Source organism: Lingula anatina, chromosome 2 (genome assembly GCF_051362555.1).
Source record: "Lingula anatina isolate TDL-2025a chromosome 2, LinAna3.0, whole genome shotgun sequence".
Taxonomy (NCBI): Eukaryota; Metazoa; Brachiopoda; class Lingulata; order Lingulida; family Lingulidae; genus Lingula; species Lingula anatina.
Genome location: NC_141768.1, coordinates 32,510,342 through 32,519,911, shown reverse-complemented (window position 1 = coordinate 32,519,911; position 9,570 = coordinate 32,510,342). Strand labels below are relative to the sequence as shown.

The 9,570-nt window shown below is 36.6% G+C and overlaps 1 protein-coding gene across 1 annotated transcript; it reads right to left on the bottom strand.

Moving 5' to 3' along the window:
* Positions 1-183: 183 nt before the first annotated feature.
* LOC106180250 (uncharacterized) lies at positions 184-7,855 on the bottom strand. The gene is made up of 6 exons (XM_013564193.2): positions 7,595-7,855; positions 5,583-5,649; positions 4,652-5,190; positions 4,308-4,456; positions 3,862-4,062; positions 184-3,168 (listed from the first exon to the last, which is right to left on the bottom strand). The coding sequence occupies exons 1-6, from the start codon at positions 7,682-7,684 to the stop codon at positions 3,075-3,077; spliced, it is 1,140 nt and encodes a 379-aa protein (XP_013419647.2). The 5' UTR covers positions 7,685-7,855; the 3' UTR covers positions 184-3,074.
* Positions 7,856-9,570: the final 1,715 nt, after the last annotated feature.

The following is a 9,570-nucleotide window of genomic DNA, read 5'->3' as shown; positions in this document are numbered from 1 at the left end:
AATAAAGATAGGGTGTAAAAGTAAGAAGTCCAATAAGGCGGACATTGAAAAACCAGAAACTGCCGTTTGAAAAAGTTTGCCAAATGTATACGGAAGAAGCTACACATGAAATGCATTATTTACTAACATACCCCATATACTAAAAACACGGTACTTCTGAAACTAAAGTTGACAAAAATGCAATTGAACGTTTCAAATATTTTAAAGTCGTTTGAATTGAACACAAAGAATAAGACTTATTATGTTAGCATGTGCGGTAAACAAAAATATTCTAAGCCACAAACGACATAGTCTGCAACAGCATTGGTTATGTGCCTTGTTATAATATTGACTGAATATTTATCTTCGATTAAGCAGTTTTTAAATTCTTAATGTAGTTTTAGCGCAGCCATTATAGAATCAATACTACTAGGTAAAGTCATCGTGAAGATCTAATTATACCGAAATAAATTATGATAAATGAACTTGATATATAAAATATGATAAATGAATAGACGGTAACTATAGTAACAAGAACAAACCTCTAGGAACAACCAAGCACCAATTTTTCTTCTCTGAATTCTAATAATTTTTACGACTATAGCATGTGTTAAAACTGTAACGAAAATTGACGCAATTCAACCATTTTTTGAGATGGCAATTTTCAGAAGATAGATTTCACCCCTTCTCTCTCAGGTACACTTTTTGACACCATGCCCAAGGCCAAGTGACTTGTTGTGACTTTCAACAGACCGTGCGAATACAAGGGGCGCTATTGGTTTTTGTTGACTGATATTTCTTTTAATCCATCACTTTATTCATTCTTCACACAAAAAATGATTTCAATTCAATTCAATTTATTTCTGTACTGGTACATAGATTGTCATGACCTTGTACAATATGATATACAAATGATGATACAATACAGTTAGTGCACTACCATCTTTATATAATGAAGATAAGTACTAGTAAAATCACTCATAGAGTATTCTATCTAAGCAATGAGATAAACCTTGGTGTGATTATAAATTTAACATAAACATAGTATAAACATGTTACACAAAAAGAATGTGTTTTTTTAAAAACTTAAAACCACCGTTACATAGCTGTTTACATGGCTGTTCAAAGCCAGTTTGATGACATTGATAATTACGATTAATGACAATTACATAAGACAGATAAGTAAATAAGTTACACAGATATAAATATTGTGCCATGTTCAGTCCCACTGCCGAGTCACTTCTCACAACAGTGGCACCATACACTGACATTTTAAGGGATATGCTAGGAGTTACCAAGCAGAGCAACCACTTCACTTCTTTTCTTGAATGATTTGATTATAAAGTTGGAGAGGGACACTAAAGTATCTTTGTTGGCACTGTTAAATACATGGCATAATTGACTGTCTGGTGACCTTGAATCAGCTTTTAGGAATGAGGTTTTACTGAAAAAGGTGACTCGGTCTGTTTTGTACATTGGGCATTGGAATATAAAATGGTATTCATCCTCAATTACCCCTTGTGTGCACAGGTGACAGATTCTGTCGCACCTTTCAGTTTTTGGCCTGGTGTGCCGCCCAGTTTCGATGTGGAGTTTATGGTCACTCAGACGTAGTTTAGCAAGGGTTGACAAGGTGTCGTAATTTGTTATTTTATCAACATAAGTTGCCCTTTCACACTTTTGGTTAAGTATACGGAAGAGAGATAATTTACTGTTGGCTTGAAGTTTGCTGTTGCATATTTGGGTAAAGTGGTCAGTTTGTCTTTGTTTGAAAATTGTGGTGAAGTTTTTTGGAGGTGACTGGCTAAGCCACACATCACCAAGGCCAAATGTGAAAAGGATTTTTCGAATACCCTCAGACCATGACATACAAGCTGGTCTGAGTGTGTGGACTGCGGGTGGGACATAGGGTGTTAGCAACTTGTAACTATTTATCTCTTGTATGTACGCTTGTTTCATTAGTGTAGCATCAGACATTTGAATAATTTTACACCATAGTTTGACAGATGCAAACTGTATTTTGGTATAGAGGGGAAGGCGGCCAAGTTCAGTGTATACACCATAGTTTGATACGTTTTGATGGAGGCCAAGGATTTGTTTGCAAAATTTTAAGTGCAACTTTTCTGTAGGGCAGTTATCCGTTGACACCGAGTAGCCCCATATCTCTGAGCAATATGTAAGGATTGGGGAAATGAGGGTATCAAATAATTTCTCTTTTAAGGATGTGTTAACATTACTCTGAAGTGGAAGAGACTTGGACAAACTGAAGAATGCCTTTGTAGCACGTTGTAGGAGATTATTTTTGGTTTCTGTAAAGCTTCCTGATCGGTTTAGTAGGAGACCTAGATACATGTATTTGTTGACCTCTTGGATTGGTTTTCCATACAGAAAAAATTTTTCACTGTGAGCTTTTGATTTTGAGTTGAAAATAACTATTTTAGTTTTGGTGACATTTACAGTCAGTCTCCACTTGTTACAGAAATTTTCTACTATTTCCAAACTTTGCCTTAGCCCATTGGGGGTCTTGGACATAAGGATGAGGTCATCAGCATAGAGTAAACCTTGTATTGGTATTCCGTTTATATCTGGACTTGCAGCACTTTCGCCATCAATTGATCTTAGAAGGTCATCAATAAAAATATTAAAAAGAAACGGGCTCAATGTGTCACCTTGTTTTACACCTAGTGTTGTATTAAAGGCCGGGGATATACCACTACTTGTCTTAACACATGCTTGGGAGTTTTCATACATGCTTTTAATGTTTTTGTACATAAGTCCTCTTATTCCTAGAGTACTTAGTTTGAACAGTAGTCCGTTCCTCCAAACACTATCGAATGCTTTTGAAAAGTCAATGAAACATGTGTATAATTTTTTCTTTCCTTTGATAAGATATCAAAGATATAGAAGAATGATAAGATCACAAAAACATGGAAATTGTTCTGATGATGCCTTGATAATAAGTGTATTCGCCTAAACATTTATATAATTTTGCATATCTCCACCATAAGTCTTCGATCCTCCTGAGTGGGGCACAACATGGCTTTGACAGAGAGCAAGATGGTCGGAACTGGCGAAAAATTATTACACGTTATCAGTTAATTACTGGTTAAGCTGGCTTGTCCTGGTGATTGCAGCATTGAAGAAAAGCGTTTGATCCACTCCTCAAGATCTTTTAACTTCTTATCTAGCCTGAAAAAAGAATTTGCCACTTGAAAGTAATAGCCCGTATTATGCTAACATTTTGTCATTGAAGGCACCCCTGCGCATTAGACCTTAAAAAGGCAAAAGAAAAATATATTTTTCAAGTTTTTTTTTTGCAATAATCCCTTAATCACTAAGGTATACCATATCCAGAACTGTTAGCAGTATCACGGGTCATTATCTCGTTTTTTTAGGGTTTCTGAATAACCTTCATAATGGGGATAGAGGCTAGTGAATTCTATTTATGGCGGTAAAATAAGCAATTCAGAACTCAAAAATGGTCTTTTAGATCGCAAATTTATAAGAGGTTTAAAATTTGGACAAGTGTGCGGGGAAAATGCCTAAATTTTCAGAAATAATATATGTAGAGGTCCGACGCACAGTTCATACCTTACGCATTTTAGATAAAAACAGCATTTTATAAATCATTGTTGGAACACGCTTTACCTTTTCAAAGCTGATTTAAAAAAGAAACGGCAAAAATTTTGTCATTTTTTATGAAGATGAATCTTTCCTGGACAAAATCAACCCCTAATAAGCTGCGCATTCACTGATTCAGTGCCATCTTCGGTGCTGCATACTAGAGCTGAAGGCACGATCAGCTCTTAATAAATTGTTTCCCTCAAAATACACAGTCTCAGAAGTCTGAGTCTGAGAAAATAAAAGTCGTATTAATCTTACTTTAATTGTAGTTCCTCTCCTTTTCTTAGCCTCGCTTCCACCTCCACTAACACGCTGTGGCAGTAGGCAGCCACTCCCAAGTGACCGACACCTGCAGCGCCGTAAACTGCCGGGATGGCGAAGTTGACCACATTCATGGCGGGGGATACGAAGTCACCGGTCATTGCAGCTTCAAAGCCCTTCAATACGCTCATGGTAATACTATAATGATTGAAAGAATGATTGAATTCTATATTGATATGTTCTGATAAGCACTGATCGTTTAACACAATTACGAATAAGATAAAAAAAAAAAAAAAAAACATGTATGTAATTATTACATTGATTTGGGATAATTAGGCACATGAATTGACATGCACTGGATACGAAAAGTTATACTTCTTCATTGAAATATATTTTTTTTATTTATGGACATTTTTCACTATCTTTTTTTAAATTCTATTTACTTTCTTCCTGCTTCCACTCCATGAGCATTTCTTGTCTTGGTCAGCTGTTGGTGCTGTTCCGTGAGCTTCCCAATGCAAGCCAGGGCGCGGCGACGGATATCGGAGGCCCTCCAAGCAATTATGGGAAGAGGTTCCGACAGAGGTTTATTCTATGGAAAAATTCAATAAACATACACTATGTCACAGTGTCGGTTTTTGTAAAGGTCGCACATATTTCCCAAAGGATGCGCCTTATTCATAATAATAATAATAATAAACTATTTGATTTCGTCATTTTTAATCATGAACATTTACGCAAAATTAGATAAATTCACATGAAGCACTACAGTTTTATTATTATTTACCTGTGTTATTTCCATGACAATAGTGTTTATGCTGTTGCCTAGATTGTTAATGTCTTCCTCTATGCTGCTCAATTCAGCGTCGATGCTCTTCAGCTCCTTCTTATATGCCCTTACTGTGGTCACGTCAGTATACATCTTGTACACTGAAGCAGCGACAGAAAGGACACACACGGCTGTATCGAACTGAATCTTTCGGTAAATATAGTTACAGCGAGCTTCTCGGATTCCATTTTTCATGTCGTCAATTGTCTTGAGAGAATCTTTTTTCAGGGCTTTCTCCCAAGACTTCACTTGTTGTTCAACTTCTTGTTTTTTCCACGGCAGAAAGTAGTTTTTCAGCTTTGTGCAGAAAGTATCATTTTGTAGGTACTCTTCACACCATTTTCGTGCATCCTCGGCTGATTTTTCCGACGCTGCCGACAGGTCACGAAGCATCCCCTCTGCGTCGTTAAGTCTTTCATTTAGCTGATAAAAGTGATACGACGCTTCCACGGGGTGCACTGCCTGTTCAATCAACTTCCCTATCGCATCCCAACCACCTTTAACAGATTAATTGGTACAAATGATAAATACAAGGATTAACGGTGAATCAAAATCAAATTCTAAACTCAAAACATGTACCTAGGTATTTGACAAAGCAATTAAACGGTCACACTATTGTCAAAATAATCTCTTCAAATTGAAATCATTTAAAACATATTATTTTTAACAAACATTTTAAACGAAAAAAAATCAATTAAAGGGGAGTCATCGTCTGTAAGTGTGGTTTAATTATATGGAAATAGTGGATCATTAAAACATCCCAAAATATAAAAGCCAGCTCATCTAATATATTGTGCGCTCATTTTTGCTTTGCTAGGCCCCTGCGTGCAATCTACTGTCAGCTAGATAAACGTGTGATAAGCTTAGCATCGGAAAAATTATAACTTACCATTTGCAAATGGTGACGAATTCTGTGAATCTTCATTCTTCAGTGTTTGTAGAATGGTCTGTGTTTGCTAGGGAGAGTGAAAAGTAAAATTGAGAGTTTACGCAGAGGGGGACAAATGGTGTGGAGGGGAAACACAGCTCAAGGGCGGTTCATTGAGAAATACTCAGGATATACACACCTTGAGATGTTATGTAACTGTGGCAGAATGCTGATCACTAAAACCTAAAGCATGTCCATAAGCCAAGCAACTTAAGAATTGTTTTCTACCTTTAGACTTGAAAAGGGCATCTGTCTGAGACTTTGACTATGTTCCGAACCCCCTACATGATCAGAAATGTCACTAAAAAGAGTCGAGTTCACCATGGTGCCTAGGTTCAGCAGCAGTCCCAGCTTGAAGGATGAATCTCTCTAGAGCAAGAGCGACATATTGGGAACACCTTATTCGGTTTTAGGGGCAATTTATGGTGAATTGGGAGTTCTTTTTCTCGGTATGTATGCCAAATAATACATTGCCACCCTTTCGCAATACATGTCATTAATATATGTTCTGGCATGCGTTATGTATACCGCTCGGGTGATCAGAACATTATCTCATGCATAAAATCTCTCATATTTCTTCAATTAATATACTATTGCTATTTGATGTAACCTAAACATTTTCATTTCAGCATTCTGTGCGTTGAAAGCTTATAATGAATGAAAAGTCAATCAATTGACTACACGTAACCAGTGATTCCATTGATAGTAAGTTCTAGGTTGATATGATAATACAGAAATATTTTGTGGTACAATTTGTTTAAGTTAGTTTATTTAAATAATTAAATGAACTTATTCCTTGGCTTATTCAAGGACCAAACATTTCTGATCGGAGAGTCTATATACCCGGTATTTAAATCTTGAACATATGTATAACATTTAAAATTTACCAAAATTTGGTACATTCCGCATAATATGAACAGGCCAAGGTGTACATGTACGATACGCGGGCGAATATCAGAGAACTGACAGCTAAGGACTCGTTCCCAATGAAACTATCATTCTACGTAGGTCGATCAAACTCCGCGGGGTCTGTAGCTGACTGACAGATTAGCTAGCCTCCTCCCGGCGACGGGTAGAATACAGAAAACCTGGTGATTATACGAGTAGGCTACCTTGAAAACTCGAGGAGGCGTATTAATCTGTTAATCTGATTGCATTCAGCGAGAGTCCCCGCGGAGTTGGATCGATCTGCGTAGAACTTAAGTTGCATTTGGAATGAGCCCTAAGTCATGTTGTCACTGATTTCGATCGTGCAGTGGGTCAATCTAAAGAGGTGTATGAGACCTTCTCATATCTTCTAGGCCAATCTTATCAGTCCATCAGGGTACTTTAACCTCTGACCTCGGGATTTCCCACCGGGATATATACATATATAGTATGTATAGTATGTTCTCAAAATATAGTATGTTCTCAAAATAATGTTAATGCTGGAAGGCTAAATTATTGACTTCAGTAGATTTGCTGTAGGAAATCCCCAGCCCTGAGATAGGAGTATTTATAAACATACGCATCTAGCGATTTATCTCCTTCCATTTTCTCACCTTACAGTCACATTGAATTCATATTTTCATATTTAGTAATGGCGATTGTGAGTGTATTTCACAATGCTATTATTGTTTATCAAATAATCAAAGATTATTTAAAATTGCGTGGCATCGATTAATGGCAAAACATTTTCTTTTTCGCTCTGAATAACCCATTTGACAAATAACATATATGATTCAGCTGTGGTTGTCTCACCACTTCATAGATAATCCTGCAGCGCGTTCTTCAATATCGGCTCCGCTGATGGGCTCAGTTTAAAATCTGACAGTTTAATTTAACAGTCCAAATATATAGTATTTGAAAGTATATTGAATTATATGCTCTCATGCCACGCTGTAGATTCAACTAGGAAAATATTACAGCTGAACCTTATCCCCTTCAAGATTCCGCATTACGTATAACTGTAGATTAACTGTGACGGACCTTACCTGTAGCTGCTGTCCTATCGGTTGACCACTCCCAAACAGACTTCCTAAAAGTGGGTCAACTTGAGGTGTAGTGTCATGAACGGCTGCCATCGCTTTCACAGAATGGACTGGGAAGCTCGTGACTGGCACAAGTATTTATATGATGTGAAAGTGTATATTGTTTGGAAAATTTCCAGAGAGCAAAAATAACCTTCGGTTTTTCCATTTGGAATTTTTGCTAAGTCATCCTTCGCGCTAGCACGAATCAACCGTTATTTTTCGAGTCATGCTGAGTGGATCTGTTTCAATATTGGAAAACACAAAAGATTTTAGGTCAATACACGACTAGCTGATTGCCTCGCGCGTATAGAAAAACATCAAATGATTCATCAAAACGTATCTCCTCCGCAGGCGGGGACAATACAACCCCAAGATGAGTCATGCGTGCGGGATTTTGATGTCTGTTTTGGTACTGGAATTTCCAAAAAAGTGGTTCTTGGAAAGGCTTTCTCACTGGGCCAGATTGCTTGGTTTTATGTGCTATTGGTAAATTTATTCTGAGAATAATGTGACGGTGGGAGGGTGTTAGAATGCTTTGATATTTTCATACATTACATACATTGGATGCATACTATCTAAATGGGAATTTAAAATGAATTAACAGCAGTTGTTAATGGACACCTGTGATATTTAACTATTATTTTCAAAAGTTAACTCAGCCATTGATTGAACTTTCCTTCTCAAATCATGATCCACTGAAGACAAGTTTTCCTGCATTTTATTTCAAACTGCAATGTATAGGATCGGGATTGAGGCATGAGTGACACAATAGAGGAAGTTATACAATGCCAGATATATTTTCATTTATATTGTTATTGGTCTGGTCAAGCTTATGTAGAGAAACAGATATTTTGCTGTCAACTTATCGATATCATATATCTATATCAGTATTAGCATAAAGATATGCATAATGAATGATAATACATTCATATCAACGAAAACCAAGAAAGCGGCGTTACTGTGCCGATAACCGGTGACAGAGCCTTAGTAAATCCACAAGACGAATGTTGATAATGTACAATGTAATTTAATATAGATGAAGTAAAAAATATATATATTAATAAAAAAGGATGACTTTCATTTCAGGCTGTCTATAAACTTTTACTTCTGTTCATGATATCAATTCCAACATTTTTGCTGAGATTGGTGATGATAAAATGGTTAGATTGGTCTCTAGCGGTTAATAATTGTAGCAATGCTTCATCACTATTGCCACTGATGCACACGCCTTCCAATATTTAAAAACCAGACCATAAAAACAATAAATGTCGCTTTTTACTCTACTCATACTTTTAAGTATTTTATTATATTGAGACCATTTTGTATTATATGTATTTAAAAGGAAGATTGAGAAGCGTGGATTGCCAAATAAATGAGCCTAAACTAACCTAAGAATCCCTCTCCAGCTGTTACATCCAGTACAGGTGTAGGCGTGCTATATGGTATTTAAACTTTATGGGTAAATATGGTATTTTAACTTTATGGGTAAATAGTAATGGTATGGGCGGGGTACCGAAGAGGAAGAAAATCGAATTGAAAAAGTTAGTTAAGCCCCCTTTACACTGGTCGGCTTCCTTTCTGTGTAATTTGTGCGACCATAAAAGTGGCATCGCTGTGGTCGTAATTAAGATGAACAAGCATCGCTCTGGTTGCAGAATGAATGATCAATGATCGGCCAGTTGTCGGTACGTAGAACATGAGCGATGATTTCCACCCAACTTAGAACTTCTAAATTTTTCATCACGCAAGTCTAGACTATTTTTATTTTTTAAGGGTAGCAAACGGTTTTTATGTAGCTGTGTTCCATTTTAATAAGCCTAAACCTATTTAGTTTTTACTACTTATAAAGTTTTTCAAAACGACAATTTTTCCCCGATATTGTATATTTGATACATTTATTGTTTAAATAAAACTTTACCTTATTCTACAGTTGCACT

Coding starts and splice junctions, on each gene's coding strand:
- LOC106180250 (XM_013564193.2), bottom strand. CDS start 7,684: ATGGCAGCCGTTCATGACACTACACCTCAAGTTGACCCACTTTTAGGA. Junction 5,191..5,582: donor TTCGTCACCATTTGCAAATG/GTAAGTTATAAT, acceptor AATCTGTTAAAG/GTGGTTGGGATGCGATAGGG. Junction 3,169..3,861: donor GGAGAGGAACTACAATTAAA/GTAAGATTAATA, acceptor TTCTTTTTTCAG/GCTAGATAAGAAGTTAAAAG.